General features: G+C 35.5%; 2 protein-coding genes across 4 annotated transcripts in view; one reads left to right on the top strand and one right to left on the bottom strand.

The window, feature by feature from the left end:
• The window catches only part of LOC138700156 (uncharacterized), a 38,431-nt gene that overhangs the window by 13,660 nt on the left and 2,123 nt on the right, over positions 1-22,648 (bottom strand). Inside the window, exons 3-4 of one of the 3 annotated variants that reach the window (XM_069826554.1) lie at positions 19,391-19,633; positions 11,393-11,561 (exon numbers count right to left, since the gene is read on the bottom strand). Coding sequence is in view for 1 of the 3 variants with exons in the window: in XM_069826546.1 (XP_069682647.1) it covers positions 4,109-4,259 (151 nt within the window). In the remaining 2 variants the exon portion in view is untranslated. Of the gene's footprint in view, positions 1-4,108; positions 4,555-11,392; positions 11,562-19,390; positions 20,528-22,648 lie in introns of those variants that run through there. The other 2 variants (XM_069826564.1, XM_069826546.1) reach the window with 2 other exon arrangements.
• Positions 1-22,648, top strand: part of LOC138700127 (DNA-dependent protein kinase catalytic subunit-like) — a 240,742-nt gene that overhangs the window by 7,255 nt on the left and 210,839 nt on the right. The gene's annotated exons all lie outside the window — the stretch shown is intronic.

The raw sequence follows: 22,648 nt of genomic DNA on the forward strand, positions 1-22,648 counted from the left end.
TATGCCACACATTTTCAATCGGATTCATATCAGGTGAAAAATCTAAGGACATTCGAGCATGTCGACATCAGACCTCTTCGTAAACCATCTTTAAATGCGATTGGCGGTGTGTATCTGATGGTTTTCCTGCTGAAACACAAGTGTTCCGTCTGGATACCATTCTCGGGCGGAAAGAATCATTATATTTGCCAAATGTATTCATATACATCTGTCGTAAACCGACCATGCATGCGTTCTAGAGGCCCTGCTCCAGTGTTTGACATCGCAACGCTCACGCGACCCGACCTGTGAAGTCGTCCCACGAACGTTCATTATATCGGTGGTCATCCATATGATACACACGGGCAGGACATAAGTGCTACTGAAGACATCTACCTCGTTGGACAAAATGACATTCTCCAGTCGAAGTCCTGCCAAATAGTAGCGTAAGCTAGAAGGTCCACGACATGATTCATTTTCAAATGTTCTTTCGTCGCAGTTCGACGAGACCTTATGCCATACTCTCTAAAATGTCTCCTCACGGTTGAAAAGTTGGACGCCATCTTCAAATCAAAGGCATTTAGAAAGAAGTGGTTTTCAACTTCTCTGATTAAGATGGCGTCCTCTTACCTTGCAGAGATGCGCGGTCGACCAGGAATTGAAGGATTCAGAACCATAGTGGGCCAAGCGCCATTTATTAAAAACGGAGAAAGCGAGAGTTAAAGTTAAGTGAATACCATAGTTTAATGAATATTGAGATATAATTTAATTTTATTATGCATACTTCATATTACTTGCTATATGTTTTCATTGAATTATTGTAATAACTTAGTTTTAACCCTTGTTGTCTACGTTTTTATTATATGGCTCTTGGCCCATTATGGTTCTGAACCCTTCAATAAGGACGATACAGAAAGCTAAACTCCAATACGAACAAATTGAAGAATGCTAAACAGTATCACTTCAATATTGCCATTATTAAAACAAATAAAACTAAATTCTATGTTTACAATGGTAACATGTTTTAATGTTGTAGTTAAACATATTTTTAAAAACTATAAATCAGATATAAATACAGACAGTTTTATTAACAGACAGGAGTGTTGCTCAGGGGAGAGGTTGTGCTATTTACTAAACATTCAATCGACTTCCAGGCGATGTCGCCTATTGGTACTTTTGAAAATGGTGTTTATGAAAAACTTATTATGGTAAATTTATAATGTAAAAAAATTAAGACTAATGGAGATTCGAACCTCTTTTAATCACTGCTATCAGGTTTAGACCCATGCTTAAATCACCTACGGTACAATGGCCCATGGTTTAATGCAGCGTATTATTTGCTTTCTCATTCATTTTCGATACTTTTGTACCTCGTTTCAATAGATTTAGTATTTATCAATCTTATTGCTATTTCACTCTTCAGAGACTCTGATGCAGCTAGAATCAACCCTTTGTTTTATTTTATAAAATATTTTAGAACAAAATACAACACATTTATATGGTTTAATTGTGTCATCTTGTGAACTGGAACTTCAAGGAGACGGACATGCACACTGTTCTGTTTCTGGAACTTATTTACACATTTGTCACCGGCCCATTCTTTTTTAACCTTATTGTAGTTACCAAACTATCAACAATAAGTAAATCATGAAAGTGAAGTTTGAAAATGAATCAAAAGCTGAAGAACGTAGTAACGATTACTTCTAAAGCATGTCGTATAAATCTCAAACAAAAATAAATTCAATGAACTGAAACAGAAGTAGTTTTTACTTTTATTAAAAAACCTAATTTATCCACATTCTTTTATTTACATACAGCTCATAAATATAGTGTGCCTATGTGCCTGGATGTGCCAGCAATTACCAAAATGCTGTAAGAGAGAGGGATTATGTTCCAGTTTTAAAATTTCCAAAAATATAAGCTTGTGACTAGAAGCTATATGCATACATGCAATCAATTTCGCTCTGTTTTTCATTACAGGCAATTTTTAGTTAATGAATGTTTATTTTTACATTTTTTGCTTACGAAGACCATGCATAATTTTGTACATAGTGCTAAAATAGCCACCAGGATTTAAAATAAAGACATCAAAGCAACGCATCATGTACCATCTTACTGGCTATTGTATCTGCTGACATTCTTCTTCAACACACTGGCGAAGAATTTCAATGTATTACTACTACTGTTACCAATAATAATATATTTTATTTTACCTGGCAGAGTTAGACCCTGAGGCCTTTTCTGCCACTCAGGCAGTCTACAATTACAATTACAAAAGTTATATGTCGTAATAATACTAGATTCGGGTCATTCCACAGTAACTCACGTTGCATTTAGACACATTTATGAACTTTTTAAGATACTAAAACAAAAAATAAAGTTTTTTTTCGGTTCATTTATTGAATTTAGAAACATTCTTTATAGCAGTAAACAGCCATCGGGAATATAATTCGTGATTTGTGATTTATTGTTGAAATAGTTGTTGTAACTCATGCTACATTTTGTGAGTTGCATATTAATTACCAACGCATGTAGGATCTCACTATGCCTGTTGAATTAGATAATTAGACAATTACTGTTTTTAAATGTGTCTATAAATAACAATTCACGATGCGGCCTTAGAGGCCTGTATTAGAACTCATTCGTCAATTTGAGCACTGTGTGTAGAATTATGCTTGAACTTTGTAAAGGAAAATGTAAAAATAAAACTTTAATAAATAAATGTGCAAGAAGTAAAAAGTACTGTCATTAAAAACCAAGCGAATTCGACTATATACAGTATTTACATGAACTTTTTTGCTTGTTTTTAGATCCTCTAACCAGTCCCCAAAGGTATCCCATATATTAGTTACCACACTCTACTGTACACTATGCAGTCAATCATGGTCGTCTATATGCTGCTGTTCATGCTCGCTTCCTGTTTGTGTTCTTAGCTGCATGGTGATTCTTTTATTTTTCTCATGTCCGACTTTAAATTGATGGTTGATGAAGGATTCAGCCAAACAATCCGATAATCTACCACGCGTCAATGTATATAATTATGTTAACTGCTTTCATAAAAGAAAATAACTTCTTGTCGATAAAAATTCGACATACTTGTAACATTGTAATCAGTCCTACATTGAGCATTAATTTAGGTTATTAATACGGTATGAGGTTTATTTAAATATGAAGATCCCTCAAATAATAAACTATTAGTGGAGGAAGTTACAGGGATAATGGTTTAATGGTTTAATGGTTAGAGCTCTGAACTTATAATTCTGTGGACCCAGGTTCGATCTCCAGCATACCCCAGATTTACAACTTGTGTTGGGCAAGCTTGTTGTGCAAGTAACACAGGTTTTCTCTGGGAGCTCCAGTTCCCCTGTGACATAACAACAAATCCGCATAATCACCTCATCTCATCGTGGGTGTAGCGTAGAGAAGTCTCCTATGGCGCACCCTGGGAAACGAATCTGTCGGAAAATGGCCTAGATAACTGACTTCAAACATGTGAATGACGAACAGACAAGTATTCACAATTAGTACAAAAAACTGTTTCCTAAGTACACATAATGAGATCGATATGATGCTATTGCATATCGGAGCATTACACTATAGCCTATTTGAGATTCCTTCATGTGCAACTTTTAAGTAAAATTAGAAGCTATTTAAAATGAGTTTCTATGAAGAATGACAGACAAGCGATTCGTATGAATGAAAGAAACTGAACGCAGGGAAGATATATGCACATCGAACTCAGACCTATATTGTTATGACATCACATCCATGACAGAGTTTTCGATTCACGTGTTAATTTTTATATTATATCGCATTTTATTTACATTCTTTCCTAGATAGATTGAGTTTTCTTAAGTTTTCGAATTGGGCCTATGTGTTCTAAGTTTAAGACCGGTTTCTCGATCAATATTTAGGCCTAAATATTAAGGACAATAAGTGTGTTTTGTGAATGAGTTTATCGAATGTTCAACAGGTCTAATGACTGCTTATATCACTAAATATAAGCAATCAACTTCCGAGCCCTATTCATCACTCACCAACTCACCACTATCTTCCCACCTCACTTCTGATATTCTCATCACATCCACTCTGTTTCTTTTCATTACTTCCTTCAAGCTTTCCAACTCACCTGAAATGAGAGGCGTTCCAGTAGTCGGTCTTCTTTTCTTCTCTCCTGTAGGCTCCGTCATGAATCGTCCTTCCCCAGTATCCCCCTCCCGGACATCCGATTGGGGGGATAGTTTACGTCCGGAATTTTTTACCAGGGAATGACTCATCATGCAATCTTAATTTCAAATATCTTCTTGGGATATATATAAATGCGGAAGCTCCCCATTGCTTTCCGCATACCACTCTCTCTTTCGCATCTTAAAAGATCCCAGGGGGCCCCAGCGTGGAGGTGAGGAGAGTGGATTTGACTAATTAGGCCCTCCGGACTTCACCGAAATTCACCGCAATGGTTTAAATATCAGTTCCATCAGGGTTTTTGACCCAATCAGAGACTGGGAAATCCCAATTAGCCTTTGCCCCCCTTATTGAGTCTAAAGCATTATAAAGGTCATCAACATGAAAAGAGAACTAAGATCTTTATCGAAAATGACACCAGGAAAGTTAGTCTTCCAGGATGATTTAAGATTAAAGTTACGTCATTGAAATACTAAATATGTAAAATTAACATTATTACTAAAAATAAACATGTTCTGTCTACATTAACAATAAGATTATTAGAACGACACCATTTTTAAATTCACAAATACCATTAATTAATTTTCAGTTTGCGCAATACCTAGATGCGAAATAGGAACAAGATGAAGTTAAACTATCAAGATTAATCAAACCTACACTTCAATATTATTAAATTATGCAGTGATAATAGAAGTTGTGAAACAATACAAATGAAAAATCGTGAACTGAATATAATTTATTAAAGTAGTAATTTTAGAATTAATATAATTGTGACGAAAAAAGTTTTAACTTCAATTTTCGTATTCGTGTGAAGGCAGGCATACAGGTAGACATGGAGTAATTTTGATTGTGCCACGAAAGCCCTTTGAGTCTTGGTATCCCTGAGTGAAAATATGTCTAGCAGAGCTCACATTTGACGTGGATAAAAAATTGCGTGTGAAGATTATTTTATGTGCTGTGCACTTGTCTTTGGGCTGACACTAAAGATGGGTAGGCCTACGCATTGTAAGTCTCCATGGTGGTCAGTACAACACATAACTACCGCTCAGACAATACTTTCCAAAGGTTATGCTTTGCGGAATTGCCCAGTGATAGTATTAATTATCCATATTGTAAATGTTTGTTCGTTACACTGTTTAATATGAATACTGGAATAATCTTAATATCGCCTTTCTGTATTTGTTGTGCACATCACAAAAACATAGTTACGTCCTACAGAATAATATTTTGGAGAAATTCTGCAGATAGTAAAAATATATTACAAAAAAGAGCAATTAGAATAATAGTCGAGCAAAGCCTAGAAAATCGTGTAGAGTGTAGACCAGTGGTTATCAGCTTACAGCACCCTGGGACTAGCATCTCTTACCTGCAGAGAAACACACTGTACTATAGTGCAATCATATCTGCTAGCGGGTATGCTCCCTACCTCTTCCTGCTGCACGACTGGGCACAAGGGACAGCTCCACTTACCCTTTACCCATTTCAGTGAGTGCTGACGACCATTGGTGTAGACCATTTTTAAAAAATTAGAGATTATGACCTTACCATATCAGTATATTATATACTCTTTAATAAGTTTCCTCTATTGTAATAAAGAAAATTTTCTGACTAATTCAGCCATACATAGTACAAATACCCGCAGAAAGAATAATTTTCATGCACCATCATCAAATTTATCAAAGGGAAATAGGGTTACGTTACATGGCAATAAAAATGTTCAATAGTCTTCCTGAAGACATTAAAAATCATAACCAAAACTCTGCATTATTTAAGATAAAACTAAAAAATTACTTAATATCTCACACTTTCTGTTCTGTAGATGAATTCTTGACATTTCACGCTAATGTGTAAATATTTTAATAATATGAAATGGTAATCATATTCCATTGTATAATTCGTTATTAAGGTATTAATTCTGTATATAGGCCTATTTCATATTTGCATTTGTATATGTTAAACATAATAACTGGACATGTTCTTTATTCTTTGCTATAAAGCAACTATAAGAATATTATGAAACGAGTGTGTCTCTCTGTCTGTCTGTCTGTCTATACAGTTAAAACTACAGCACTTTTCATTTCCAGGACTGATCCATTAAAGTTACAAGAAAATGTTAAGCAGTACAAAGAGCGAACGGCCTGTCTCAACAACATCGTAATCAAAAAGAAGTGCTGCGCATTCTCATAGACCTTCGCACTGAGTGCTTACGTATTCTTCTCGAAATTCTTTCATGGAGTGAGTCTTGATGGGGGTTCACCTGTATGTAAGCAACAATTTCGCACGACAAGTAGCATATATACAAGGGCTCTTGTTTACTGCACATGTAAGTGAAACAATAAGGGAGAGCCAATTTCTTTCCATCTCTGCACATACTCGTATATCTGTGGTTGATACTTTTGTACGCAGTTTGTAACAGCTGGTGTTTAAACCCCAAAAGACGGAAGAACATACTGTTTTTATCATCGTTAAAATCTACTTATTTCAACACATTCGAACATGCAAGCTATCAAAATATCTGTATAAACTAATTTCAAGAATTGAGGAGATTTGCCAGTTCAAGACGTTATGAAAGTGCAATAATTTAACATGAATATTTGAAGTGTGCATTTCCATAACGTTGTAAGTGCCGAAACCGGGAGAATCTATTTTTTCACTTATATCAGTTTAGGCGCCATGTTTAACAACATTACGAAAGGTTCTGCTCCGAGTAATAAAGTAGTGCACTTTAAGGTTGTGCAAGTCACAACGTTGTATGTACTGTACATGTGCATATGCTATAAGCGCGACCTCTGTATCCTGTGTTTCATTGCGAGTTGATAATGGTTTGAGTGTATTTGTTACTGTGGTGTGACGATTACTACAACCATGAATACAGATCCACAAAATTCCAGAAAAAGGAAAAGTAATCAAGATAATTGGAGAAAAAATCAAACAAAACGCTTAAAAAATGCTGGGAAAGAATAAATTTTCCCAAAAAGCAAAAAAGTTGTTCCAAAATGACAGGAACGAGTTTAGGTAAGAAACAATATACTTCTCACATTCATTTTCTTAATCAAAAAGGCATGTCGAAAATATGAATCTAGAGTTACCAATGTTTTCATACCTTAATTTTACTTTATCCTGTACAGTATTTGAAGTTATGTATTTACTGAGTTAACAATCAGTTTGGAATTCTAAACTAAACAGTGCTTTATTAAAGATTATTATTATTATTATTATTATTATTATTATTATTATTATTATTAAAAGAGCAATATGTGGCACATTTATATGTGCTAAAATGTATATTCTATTTTACTGTATTGTAGGTGAACTGTAAGTGTAAACTATCATGCAGCCTTTGACTAGAATATCGAAAAGGACAGTTTAGGCAGTTCCAAGAAATGCGAGAATACTCCAAGCAGCAGGCTTATTTGTTTCGACTCATGCATCCCCAGGCCATCAAATGGAGAAGACATGGTAAATATGAGCACCCAGGTGAAAGTAGAAGGCAGCACTCTTTTCACTACTATCTTCTTCTTCGTGGAGGAAGTGAGGTAAGAATCTGTCTTATAACATTCTGCAATACATTTGGTATTACTGCAAGAAGAGTTCTACTAATATGGGAAAAAATTGTAAGAGGTGAAATGGACTGTAAAGATAAAAGGCGTGGAGCTCACACAATTCTTAGAAATCAAGGATGGAGAGAGAAGATCATGGAACATATAAAGTCTTTCACTACTCTCGAAGCAAGAATCCACAGAAAATGTTCTTATCCCCAGACTTGAATGTAAGCAGGATGTATCGCTCATTTTTGGAAAAGTATTGTCATGGCGACATGAAGCCTCCAGTTAGTCATCAGTGGTACAATGAAATTTTCTTAGCGCAATTTAATCTTTCCTTTGCTCGACGACGAATAGACGCATGTTCAACTTGTGATCGCCTTACTATGCAAATGAAAACAGGTGATAAGGAAGCTTCTGTTATGAGAGAGTTCCACCATAGACAAGCTGAAGCAGCCTCAAATGCCATGTCTGCTGATACAGAAAATGCGAATTCGTCTGGACATACCATTGTGATTTCATTTGATATGCAGCAGCAGATGTATCTTCCAAGTCTGACGCGCTCAGAAATGTTACTATTCGTGGCAGATTGCTTGTTGCAACCTTGGTATACATGACGAAGGTACAGGCATGGGAACAATGTGCCTCTGGATAGAAACTGTAGGAGGTAGAGGATCCCTGGAAGTAGTCCATTGTCTCCACAAATATTTGAGTACACTTACAACAGATAAGAAAAAGCTGATTTTATTGTCTGATAACTGTGCAAGCCAGAACAAAAATCAGGTATTGATTGCAATGTATATGGCAAATGGTAAATTTAAGGACATTATTCATAAATTTCCGGTAAGAGGTCACACATCCCTTAGTTGTGACCGTGGCTTGGCCACATAGAGAAGCGAAAACGCAAATGTCAGGCACATACACACATGAATCTCATGCATATAATCACACAAGCAAGAGTCAAACAACCATTTTCTGTAATGATTCAAGAGAGCTTTACTGATTTCAAACAATTAGCTCATCAAACACTCGACACAAAAAAATTGAAAATTTCAACATTTTCAAAGATAATGCTGAAAGCTGAAACTTTTGGTCAAGTTGCTGTTATCAAAAGTCATGGTGATTTGCAAATGTAGGAAAAGACACTTTTAATACTGAAACCAGGAGTATTGTCCGCGCAACTTATCTAGGCACCTGGGTTCCCTAGTGCTGTCTCACTGCCCCGTAACTATCTGCTGGCTACCTGACGTTGCTGCAACAGTTGTACGTACAGTTACAAAAACATCATTCGGTACTGTATTTAATTTCAGTGCATTCCATTGGATATGGTAGGTGAAAGTATATGGTTTCACAAAATATCAAACATAAATAAATTACATTTTTCTTCTTCTGTGTGCTATACAGTATGATCACAACTCCAATTATTACAATATTCGTATCTGGCCGTGAGCCGTAAGCGATACATAAAGTCTTTCAAGTAGAAGCACAGGTCTATAGTTGTTGGGTTTCCAAAAAGTTCACTTTCACATACAGTCATTATCAATATTCTTCTTCTTCCTCCTCCTCTTCCCTTCATCATCATCATCATCATCATCATCATCATCATCATCACAGTTATCACTGCTGGTGTCGTCTAGACGTATTATAAAATCCATAAATTATTAGGGAAAACACTTGAAGCAAGTAAAGAGATACGTTTCGAAATAAATCCTGAAAAGACAAAGTATATAATTATGTCTCGTGACTAGAACATAGTACGAAATGGAAATATAAAAATTGGAAATTTATCCGTTGAAGAGGTGGAAAAATTCAAATAATAGCAACAGTAACAAATGTAAATGACACTCGGAGGAAATTAAACGCAGAATAAATAGGGGAAATGTCTGCTATTATTAGGTTGAGAAGCTTTTGTCATCCAGTCAACTCTCAAAAAAGCTGAAGTCAGAATTTATAAAACAGTTAGTATCAGGTGTTCTGTATGGTTGTGAACATGGACTCTCACTTTGAGAGAGAAACAGAGGTTAAGGGTGTTAGGGAATAAGGTGCTTAGGAAAATATTTGGGGCTAACAGGGATTAAGTTACAGGAGAGTAGAGAAAGTTACACAACGCAGAACCGGATGCATTTTGTTCTTCACCTGACATAATTAGAAACATTAAATCCAGATGTTTGAGATGGGCAGAATATGTAGCACGTATGGGCGAATCCAGAAATGTATATAGACTGTTAGTTGGGATACTGGAGGGAAAAAGACCTTTGGGGAAGCTGAGACATAGATGGGAGAGTAATATTAAATTGGATTTGAAGAAGGTGGGATATGATTACTGTAGAGACTGGATTAATCTTGCTCAGGATAGGGACTGATGGCGGGCTTATGTGAGGGCGGCAGTGAACCTCCGGGTTTATTAAAAGTCGTAAGTAAGACATTTCTCTTTTGCCTCTTGATCGCAACAACCACTGATCTTATTATCTCCCTCTCCTTACTGTCTATGCTAAATTAAAATTAAATCATGGTTTATTTAACAATGCTCACAACTGCAGAGGTTATATCAGCGTCGCCAGTGTGCCGGAATTTTGTCCCGCAGGAGTTCTTTTACATGCGAGTAAATCTACTGACGTGAGCTTGTCGCATTTACACACACTTAAATGCCATCAATCTCGGCCGGGATCGAACCGGCAACCTCGAGTATAGAAGGCGCGTATAACCTTGTTGCATCTCGTATTACTACCGGCCATTGCATAAATATGTCTTCACAGAACGCAAAATTACTGTAAGTACAGATCACACTAAGCAAGCAAATGTATTTTACCCGCCTCGTAGACCATCTTTCCCTCTCGTGCACTGCTACCTCTAGAAGTGACCCCTCTACACCCCGTGCATCTCTCTTTTAGCTGCCCAGATAAGTTTCGTGGACAGTAACCAGGGGTACATTAAAAAACTTTTCATTAGTAGAATCCAAAACAAAACATAGACTTCCTGAAAATAAGACGACAGATATAAGGAACATGCTGCCTTATGTTTCAGAAGAAGGTAAACTATTTTTGGAAGATATCCTGACGAGTAAGTAGTAAGTGAATGATGAAGATTATCAGAAATGAAAGTTAAGTTATGAAAAATTTGTACAAAAGATACAAAGTTTGATTTGAAACATGTCGAAACTATACTAATGATTAAAGAGGAGTCGACTACAGTTCAATTAAATGATACTTGAACATTTCTAGAAACTACATAAACTGAATGAAAGTTATTCAAAATAAAAACTACAATGCAAGTGTGGATGGCATTTTCAACATTTTGACTTGCAATAGTGTTAGAACATACAACGTTTTGGAACAAACTCAATTTCCAAACAAATATATTTCACTTATTGTTTGACCTGCAACTTTATAATTGGTTTAAAACTTTGTTATTATACATGCAGTAATTTTGAAAAAATAAATACATAATAATTTCTTATATAAAACTATTTTTTGTTCCTACTGTAAACTTTGCAAATTGGCACTTACAACGTTGTGGAAATGCACGCTTCGTTTATAAAAAAAAAAGCCTTATATTTCTAGAGGTAAATAATCTTAAACCCTCAGTTTCCTGCTACTGCAATGCGGACCAGGAATACTGCTTGAGTAATAGTTCATGCTAATTCAATTATTTGACCTAATAAAGAAGATGAAAGCCCAATGTCTTACCTTGTTGGCGAAACGTTTAGTCCATCATCATTAATTCCGTTGGGTATCCCATTCCATTGCCTGATATTCTGAAGTAGCCAGATGTTCGGCTGGGTTAGTTGCAGGGTCCCACTCCTTGGGTTGCATGTCATTTTCGGCGTCAATCCCACTGCATGGGCTCCTGTTGTTACTAGAAAATTTCGGAAATGTGGAATAAAAAATAATAAGATTTCAATCGACGATGGAGAAGATTTAAGGGTTATAAATGCTGTAATTTCGCTTACCGGTACTTTAGAAAAAAATAGAGTGGAGTGTCCCATTATGTAGATTGACGCAATTAAATTAGTCTTATTCCTGAATGAGTGGATTCTATGAAACATTTAGAGTTAACTTTCTCTGTCGCAGGTAGATGTCTTTGTAGACCTATAATATTGCAAGAAACTTCGATAATCGAATCATGCAGTGTGCGTCATTTTTGAGGTCAACATTTTCATAGCTGTTCTTTTATATTTAGTGCATGCTGAATTCAGAAATATAACTCATTTTGCTCAGTCAGGTCAGATTTTCTTGCTATCGCATTTTTTAAAAAGATGGTATTTAAGAGATATATTGTAGCTTATAGTACCGGTAACTATTATTAGACTATACTAATTTTGGTTTCAAGTCTGACTTAGATTTGCGTAAATAGTAAAAAATATATTATATAGAATGAAACACGAACACCATTATTGTGGAAGGAAGAACCTTTTCAAGGACTTTCGTGCATGTTTTGCATCTGGAACATCCCTCTTGAGATAACCTGCTAGCAATAGTCTCCAAGCATGTTCACATCCCAACGATTCTGGTACCTCTATTTCTTCACTCGAATGTCTCTATGAAAGCACTAGCCTTGCCCCTCTCTGTATTCCTCACAGTTTTCAGGAAAGTAATCTAAATGCGAGCTGAGGAAGTGCATCTTTATGGACATACATGCACCAAGAGCATGGTAGCTCCGCAGGATTTCCTCAACAGCATGTTTGTACTCTGAGCTCCTACGATTGCCCAGAAAGTTCTTAATAATAGACTTCAATGCAAGCCAGGCATTACTCTCTTAATGATCATTGAATTTAGCATCATTCAAAAGCTCCCTGATTTGAAGGCCATCAAAAATATCTGCTATTAGTTTGGCCTCACTGACACGTGGAAATTTCTGACCTAGGAAAGCAAGAGCTCTTTTTTCTTTGTTGAGTGTCTTGACAAAATTTTTCATTAGCCCACATTTGATGTGCAGTGGCGAAAGTAGAATTTTTGAGGATCCACGAGAGCTTCTGACAGAGTGTTGTGTGAACCTGGTTTCAGGCTAGTCTTGCTTCCCAGATGCGTTGAAGAAAGTGCAGAACACACAAGATACGAAAGGTTTGTCCTGATCACCAATTTTGACACTAAAGTAGGCATGATATTCGTGCATTTTCCTTGCAAATGGAGTGATTTTAAACTTTCGATTGGCATAGTGACTTTACCACAAATGTAGTAAAATTGGTCAAAGTGAGTCTTGCACTTTCTATTCATTTTGTAAGAACGTTCCTTAAATCAGTCTCATCACCGAGAAAGCTCAAGCCAGACTACATTGGGCTGCAAGAAAGAAGTTTATTTTACCCCCATTTCTCTCTTCTACTAGGTTACCACTATACAGAGTTGCAAGCTATGGCCCGTGTCTCAAGTGTGATTTTCAAGGTCTAAAACAGTAATGAAATTTCTTGAAAATGCCCTTTTCTCCAAATTAACTGTATTTATCTATTTAATATATATTTGATGTGAATTTAAATCTGCTTTGTGATAGTAAACATAATTTTTTCTTATCTGCTATACGTTTTATTTTTGTAAATACATACTAACTAAAAATCTTGGCTAGTAAAGAAACCTGACCTGATTGAGCAAAATGAGTTATATTTTTTAATTCAGCATGCAAGGAACATAAAAGATCAGTTATAAAATCCTTGACCTTAGAAAAAAAGTTTTGAAATGCAGACCAGTGATTATATGTAGATTCCTGGAATTGTTTCGAAAGTTCTAAAAGACTTGTAAAAGCCGCCTAAAATTTTTGGAACACTTGAAATTTATTTAACACAGCTAGTAGGCGTAGATGGAGTAGGGAAAGGGACTTGAGTGCTAGGAATGTGAGTTTGATTACACTCCGGCTGATTGATTATAATTATTACATATATATTTTCTTTCCACGCTCTCGGAGTCAGTGCTGAAAATGCAGTACACAGTGCAGATTTCCATATTCGAACGTAGAAAGATAAAATATATGGACCTTTTTTTTTCTTTCCGACAACTTGTAAGTCTGTTTTTTAATGAGGTCACTCAGCGTTGTCTGAATTGGTGGAAAGGAGATGATGATGTTAAGACAAAATGAATCCATGATGAGTTACGGGACTTTGTGATTCAAACAAGTGATCAGACCAAGTGGAATACAAGCAGTTATGGGATTTAATGTATTTCAACTTATGTCAACATTGAGAGTGCTTCGATAACAGGAGCACCAAAGAAGAAAGATAAGTTCATGTCAATGTAGCTGTTATTTGAGGGACCTGTGATCAGTTCGTGGCCACCTATAAACCTCACTTGTGAGTTCGTGAACTAGGTGAAAAATTACAAACATTTCGAAGCAGTTATTCATTCTTACATCACATTCCTGTTAAATTAGGGATAGATGCAGGATGCGAATTAAGATTTCTGATGAGGGGGGGGATAGAATTTTATGATAGAGCATGCCTCTTTGGCATTGGACCTCGGACTAATTTCGCCATCATTAATTCACATATCATAAATTCATCATCATGCATACAATAGCCTGGGTTAAGTTCACGGTGTGGCATGCTTAATGATACAAGGGTCCAACCGTATCAGAATTTCTCCGAACTAAAAGTATTTACGAATTGCATCATTTGCATCGCTCCTCTTATCTTAATTCGCACAAACTGATGACAACAGAGTGACAGAGGCGACCTCAATCTCATTCAATATGGCTCAATGCTTGGTAGTACTGAGTTGCTTGTCTTGCATCTTGATCATAATAATAATTATATCCTGAGCAGACTAAGATAAGATGTGCAATTCTTAAGTTATTGATTATTGTCACCTTGCTGGTGATGATCGATCAATCAATCAATCAATCAATCAGTCAATCTTCTTTATGTATCCAGCTATTTGCTGACAACATAAAGTCCACTATAGTCCACTGTAGTCTATTCAGTTGTTGTTTTTCACGAGAAATGAGGGGTATTTTGATCGGTGTTCATTATAGATGCCTGTTGCTAGTAGCCAGAGTTGAGGTGTAGTCAGTATATACTGCAGGGCTGTGTCTTCTGCAACTGGTACTGATGATTTTAATTTACTTCTTTTGTGGTTTATGGATGGACAGTGTAGAAGAATGTGTTCCAGACCTTCATCATGATTATTACACTACAGACAAGTAGGATTATCAGAAATGTGAAATCGGTGTAGGTACAATTGTGTGACAATGTGACCTGTTCTGGCTCTTGTTAAAAATGTTTGAACATGTCTGGACAAGTTTTTGTACATTTCCAGGTCATTTGGTTTCTTTTGTACAGACTGTAAAAATTTTCCTTTGTCAGAAGAGAGCCAATGGTCGATCCATAGGTTTACAAAATAAGACTTTACTGAAGCAAAAGCACTGGATAGAGATATCACTTGAAGAGATCTTGGTTGCGAATATGTTGCCTGTTTTGCAGTATTATCGACTTTCTCGTTTCCAGGTATACCAAAATGACTAGGTATCCATTGAAATGTTATTTCCTTTTGAAGTTTCTTTAGTTTACTTAGTTGTTTCTGAATTGGAATAATTCTATGTACGTATAGGTTTAATACATATTTAATTATATTAAATATAGCCCCCTTGGAGTCGGTAAGTATGCATATAGATTCTTAAGAAATATGAGTAACACACTGAAGAGCAGCATCAATAGCTAGCAATTCAGTGTCAAGACTGGAGGAGGATGAACATGGTATGAAATAACTTTCTTGATATTTTGGAATATAATACCCTGCTCCTGATGCCCCATTATTAGGATTTAGAGATCCATCTGTATAAATTTGAAGGTAATCCTTATATGTGCTGCAGAGTAGTTCCATGGCATCTAATTTAAGAATGTATGGAGGATCATTTTTGGAATGATTTCCTGGAATTTGTATGCTATGTTCTGGAATCACCCATTTTCATGGAGGAATTTCGTTCACAACTGGAGTTTTAGCAATGAGTGTGTCTATGATATAGATTGGTATTTCTTCTTTGTTTATTTTATAGAAATTACACAGGATATTATCTGACAGTTTGAAGAACATCTCAGATTTGGATGAGGCTTGCAATTTTAAATGTATTTTTAGATCCTTTTGCAATACACAGTATCTGATTGGTTGAAAATTACATTCAATTTCTAGGGCAACAATTGATGTGGTTTTCAGTACTCCTAGACATAATCTTAAGGCTGAGTTTTGAAGAACAGAAATTTTTTGTAGATGAGTTGCTGATGCTCCTCCCCATATTTCACATCCATAGGTCAATTTTGATCGTATATAAACATTATAAAACAGACGCAGTGTCGTGATATCTGATCCCCATTCCTTATTAGCTATGATCTTCAAGAGATTTAATCATGGTAGACACTGCGAAGCACCATTGGTTAAATGTGTTTTCCATAAAAGTTTTTCATCAAAAATTAATCCTAGGATCTTAGGAGTTGGATTGTACTGAATTTCTTGATTATTCAAATAAATACGAGGTTTATAGTTTTTTAAGCCAAATCTTTTGCCGGTGATGATAACACATCAATATTATTTTCTTTGCTTACGGTACTTTATACTTTATAAATTATACTCGTATTAAAACAATTATATTTTGTGAGGGGGATAGAAGTTATCCCTGGCAGGGATGTTAATATGAATTTATGAGAGGGGGATAACTTTCCAACAGGAGGAAATCGCCCCATCCCTCCTGTTAATTCGCACCCTGGATAGATGAAGATTTTCGTAACAGTTACTTGAATTTAAATTAAATTCAATAATAACTGTAAATATATTTTTATACTTTATGCCAATGTTTTCCACTGCGGATTGCTTTCAATGTACCGGTACTGTAGAAACTTGGATATTTTGTAGTCTGTTATTGTTATTATTATTATTATTATTATTACACAACGCAGAACTGCACGCATTGTATTCTTCACCTGACATGATTAGGGACATTAAATCCAGACGTTTGAGATGGACAGGGCATGTAGTACATATGGGCAAATCCAAAAATGCATATAGAGTGTTAGTTGGGAGGCCGGAGGGAAAAAGGCCTTCGAGAAGGCCGAGACGTAGATGTAAGGATAATATTAAAATGGATTTGAGGGAGGTGAGATATGATTGTAGAGACTGGATTAATCATGCTTAAGATAGTGACCAATGGCGGGCTTATGTGAGGGCGACAATGAACCTCCGAGTTCGTTAAAAACCATAAGAATTATTATTATTATTATTATTATTATTATTATTGTTGTTGTTGTTATTTGGAAATTTATCCTTTGAAGGGGTGGAAAAATTCAAATATCTTGGAGCAACAGTAACAAATATAAATGACACTCGGGAGGAAATTAAACGCAGAATAAATATTGGAAATGCCAGTTATTATTCGGTTGAGAAGCTTTTGTCATCCAGTCTGCTTTCAAAAAAGCTGAAAGTTAGAATTTATAAAGCAGTTATATTACCGGTTGTTCTGTATGGTTGTGAAACTTGGACTCTCACTTTGAGAGAGGAACAGAAGTTAATGGTGTTTGAGAATAAGGTGCTTAGGAAAATATTTGGGGCTAAGTGAGATGAAGTTACAGGAGAATGGAGAAATTTACACAACGCAAAACTTGTCGCATTGTATTCTTCACCTGATATAATTAGGAACATTAAATCCAGACATTTGAGATGGGCGGGGCATGTAGCACATAGGGACGAATTCAGAAATGCGTACAAAATATTAATTGGGAGACCGGAGAGAAAAAGACCTTTGGGGAGGCCGAGACGTAGATGGGAGGATAATATTAAAATGGATTTGAGGGAGATGGGGTAGATTGTAGAGATTGGATTGATCTGGCTCAGGATAGGGACCGATAGCAGGCATATGTGAATACGGCAACGAACCTCCGGGTTCCTTAAAAGCCATAAGTATTATTATTATTATTATTATTATTATTATTATTATTATTACAGTTAATTTCAATGAAAGACGGGAAACAAGTTATAAACTTAGAAACCAAAAGAGTGACTATTTGATGGAAAAACTGAATGACGTAGAAACAAATACTAGGAATTAAAACATTAGATATTTATACAAGGGACTTAAAGGATATCAGGCAAGCGTAAACGCGATCAAGAATGAGAATGCTGTCTTGCTTACAAACTCTCGTTAAATCCTGAACAAATGGAAAAACTAGTTTGTGCAAAAGGAGAAAACTGTTTCTGGACCGGGACCTTTCACTAAGCGTGTCAACGTTCTACCACTGGGCTATGCTGGAACGATACAAATTCTCAATCCAATTCTTCCCTTTAACTAGCTTTCTTTTCCTCAAACTAGCTTTACAGGAAGCCAAACTTGGAAGCCTAGATCAGATCGGGACAACATTCAAATACAAACTGCTGAGCCGTTTATACCTGAACCCACACTTTCTGAAGTCGAAATTGCGATAGAAAAGCTGAAAAGGTACAAGTGTTCAGATATCGATCAATTCCAGTAAGCAAAATTAATAGAAGAGGGTGTAACGCAATATCTGGTGAAATAAGCTTATAACATGCTATTTGCGAAAAAGGAATTGTAACAGGATAATTAAAGGAGTCCATAATTTTACCTTCCTTTAAGAACAGTGCTACAAAACTAAAACAATGGCTTTCAGAGGGCTTAACCATAGGCGATGTAAAATAGTTATTAATCAAGGAACTATACAACAGATATCTTCTTTTAACTACTTAGGCTGCAATATATCTTATTTGGGTGAACAGGATATTAACAGTAAGCTGAGCAAATTCCAACAGATGTGTGGAACAATAAGAAGAACTTTAAGAAATAAAACACAGCGTTCAACACAATTAAAATTTTACAAAACCCTAGCAGTTCCATTATTAACTTACGGCTCAGAAAACTGGTCATTAAACCGCGCATCAAAAAGAAAAATCCAAGTAAGTGAAATGAAGTTCCTACGAGGTGTTGCAGGTTATACTTTATTGGATCATCAAAGAAACGAAAATATCCGACAATTATTAAATATTTTTAATTTAGAAGAAAAGATTAAAAATCAGAAACAAAATTGGTACAAACACATTACAAGAATGACTAATGACAGATTACCAAAACAAATTATGGATTATGCACCAACAGGATATAGAAATGTCGGAAGACCGAAAATAAGATGGACAGATGATTTAAGACTTGAAGACGGAACAGGCCAATAGGCCTAATCCCTGTAGCTGAAGAAGAAGAAGAAGATTATATATCGTAACCTGAGATATAAAGTAGCACAAAATGGAAATATAAAAATTGGAAATTTATCCTTTAAGGTGGACAAATTCAAATGTGTTCGAGCAACAATAACAAATATAAATGACACTCGAGAAAAAAATTAAACGCAGAATAAATAAGGGAAATGCCTGCTATTGTTCGTCACTAAGTCTGCTTTTAAAGAAACTGAAAGTTATAATTTATAAAACAGCTGTATTGCTGGTTGTTCAAAATGGTTGTGAAAATTTGACTCTCATTTTGAGAAAGGAACAGAGATTAAGTGTGTATTCTATATGATGCTAGGGACTGGATTAATCTTGTTCAGGATAGGAACCAATGTTGGGCTTATATGAAGGTGGCAATGAACCTTCGGGGTCTCTAAAAGCCATTTGTAATTAAGTAGGAGGTGAAACAGTGAACGCTGACCGTTACTGTGAAACACTGCGAAAATTGCGACGTGCCATTCAAAACAAGAGGCGTGGAATGCTTACTGCAGGTGTTGTGCTCCTCCATGACAATGCTCGTCCACATACGGCTTGGCGCACAGCAGCTGTTTTGACGGAATTTGGCTGGAAGTTGTTTGATCATCCACCCTACAGTCCTGATCTTGCTCCCAGCGATTTTCACGTTTTCTTGCACCTCAAGAAATTCCTGTCCTCCGGTGAGCGTTTTGGCAACGACGAAGAGCTGAAGACGTCTGTCACACGCTGGTTCCATTCACAGGCGGCAGAGTTCTACGACAGAGGGATACAAAAGTTGATCCCACGATACGACAAGTGTCTCAATTCTGATGGTGGCTATGTTGAAAAATAGCTGAAACATTGCAGTACCTGTTGCCAATAAATGTTTTCCTGAAAGTGTGTGTTCTTTTTTTTTTTTAAAATAGGGAAACTTACTTTCTGGATGCGTCTCGTAGTTCAAGAACATCTGGGTTAAGTTTAAGATCCTGCTGTTGTCATAAAACACTTGTTGTTGAAATGTATGAAGCTTTCCAAGTTCAAGCATATATTACAATTCAAGGTAAGATCAAATTCAGTAATTAATTATAGCATATTAAAAATTGCTATAGCATGTAACACCCGTTATTCAAAATATGCAATAAGTTTTAATTATGATCTTATGAAATATTTGTTCACAATATCCTGTAGTGAAAGTGAGATTATAAGGTTGCTTGTTGAGACCATAACATTTTTTAATTAATATTTCCTTTATTTTATCCAGAAACAGTGTAACGGGTGTTACAACTCTTTAAGTAATGGGTGTTACAGTATTTATGTAATACCAGTTACAAAATGTTGTACTTGCCTGCTGTAACCTATTACAATAAAAAACAGCTTTTAACTCTCTCTTAAGTAGTTAAAGCTGCAAAGAATCCATTCTGTATAAAATATTTGTTTGCTCTACCACGATCTAATGCACCTGAATGTGCTTATTTCAAGAAATGGCTCCTGTAAACAATCACATGAAAAAAAAAAAAAAAAAAAAAAAAAAACATGTTGCATTTGGGTTCTAATGATACAGTGAAATCCTATGCCATAATAAGTAGTGTTTTATCACAGAACAAGTATGCAGTCTGGACTTTCTTTAGCACCATACAGATTTTGGGGTTCTGAACATGAGATAGGCCTACTGACAAGTGAAACACAAGTGATTCCCATGTCAGTGTATAGCATTGATAGATCTGAAGTTAAGTCTGGCATGTTTGTTTTGGTAGAGTTTTTAAGTGAAAACAAGAAACCCGGGTCATCAAAGGATGAAAAAAATTTCCAATAAATTGGAATATGCCAGAGCCAAGCTGACAATGAAGAAGACGTTAAAATTATGTTCCTGAAAGTTTCTGGGCACAGCAGAAAAATCTTCAAAGCTAATGAAAATGATATTTAATTCGTAAAATTTAGTCAACTGGTCAGGAAGTTACCAACACCCAGGGCTGGGCAAAATACAAATACAAAATACTTCAAATAATTGTATTTGAAAAGAATTACAAAATACTTTTAAAAATTAACCAAAATACATTTGTATTTCAAATACTCAAAATACATTTGTATTTCAAATACTCGATACAATATATAGGCCTAAAGAAATAATAAAATCTCAAATATTATATTAACATTAAAAGTATTTTTACCTCGAAGTTTTACATAAACATTGTAACTGAACATTCTTCCTTTTCCCAGTCAGCAATGAAATTATGCTACATATGAATAATTACTGCTCCCTTTCAAAAAACCAGTTTCTCAAGAAGTTCATCAGATAAGATCCCTTTGCTGGTGAATGAATAAATCCTGCAAAACAGTACAGTCTTTCTATAGGCGCAGAGGAACACAAACTTATATTTATGAAAGCTTGTTTCACTGTTGGGTAATCTACAGTGCACAGGCTTATCCCTTTGCCATTGAAGAATTGTATGAGCTCATACTCCACAGCAGACAAGTTTTTTTCTTTTTGCTTTTCAAAGTCTGTTTTACTTAAGTTGAAAACATAAAAATTGTTTTCATCGTCTTCATCGTCTGAGCTGACCAAAGGTGTAGCAGATAACTGCTCAGTTGATTTCACACATATATTCTGTATCGTCTTCTTATCATTTGGTGAGGCAGTGTCGGGTAGCCATCCATCTTAAATGATGGGTGGAGACAAGCTGCCAAAATAGCTCAATTTGCTTCTGGGATCAGATCAAATATCGCTTTAAATCTTGATGAAAGTGAACTTTTAGGATTGGAGTTACTTGGAATAGATGGCGTAGATTACTAGGTAACAGAATATCTGTTTTTAAGGAAATTAATGTGGACAAAAGTTGGCCGTAATAGCACGTCTTCTCATTTTGCATTAAATTAAGGGCTATGGCAATGAGTTTCAGAACTGCACAGTATTCTTCAAGGTACTGAAACTCAACATCTTTGAAGGATGGCAATCCCAGTTTTTCACATATACTCTTTATATCATGTTTGAATTGCAATATTTGAGAGATTGAGTCATAAAGAGAATTCCATCGAGTTGGGTAAGGAAATTTTAATGAATATTTCAAGACATCGGATATAATTTCTGAGTATTTGAGTCTCCTAGACGCATTCCATAATGCTAAACATTTAGCAAGTGTTGGGTGATGGATCCTTGATGCTGCTGGAGATTTCTTCATGGCATTAAGGAAATCAGTTGTGGCAAGAAAACTAAGTGTATGGCTAGCACAACTTAAACGGGTAGGCAAATAAGACAAAAGTTCATTCTTCAAATCCCAATCCAAAACTTGAAGAACAAGAAGAAGAAAAAAGTATTTTGAGTATTTGAAATACAAAATACATCAATTTTATGTATTTAAATACAAAATACAAAATACTTTCGAAAATCCTTACAAATTACAAAATACAAAATACAAATGTATTTCAAATACTGCCCAGCCCTGCCAACACCTGATGTCAAGTCTCAAGGAAACAGACTGTATTATGAATTCAGTGACAGTGTAGATGAAAAAAGATGTTTACATGCACTAAAATATCTGTAAAACAACCATAATTTGAATGTTCCTCAATCTATTTGTTCCATTCTAGGCTATTTAATAAATAGACTGTGCTCTGAGAATTTTAAAAAAGATAATTTAATTATTTACATAAAATGGAATTGCTATTACACAGACATTCCGTTATATTACATTTTAATAGTGTTGTTTTAATGAAAACAGAAAGAGTATCATTAATCATTTGAGTAAAGTAGAAATATTTGCACAGTGTAACACCTGTTACAAGTCATGTAGC

This window comes from Periplaneta americana, chromosome 1 (genome assembly GCF_040183065.1).
Source record: "Periplaneta americana isolate PAMFEO1 chromosome 1, P.americana_PAMFEO1_priV1, whole genome shotgun sequence".
Taxonomy (NCBI): Eukaryota; Metazoa; Arthropoda; class Insecta; order Blattodea; family Blattidae; genus Periplaneta; species Periplaneta americana.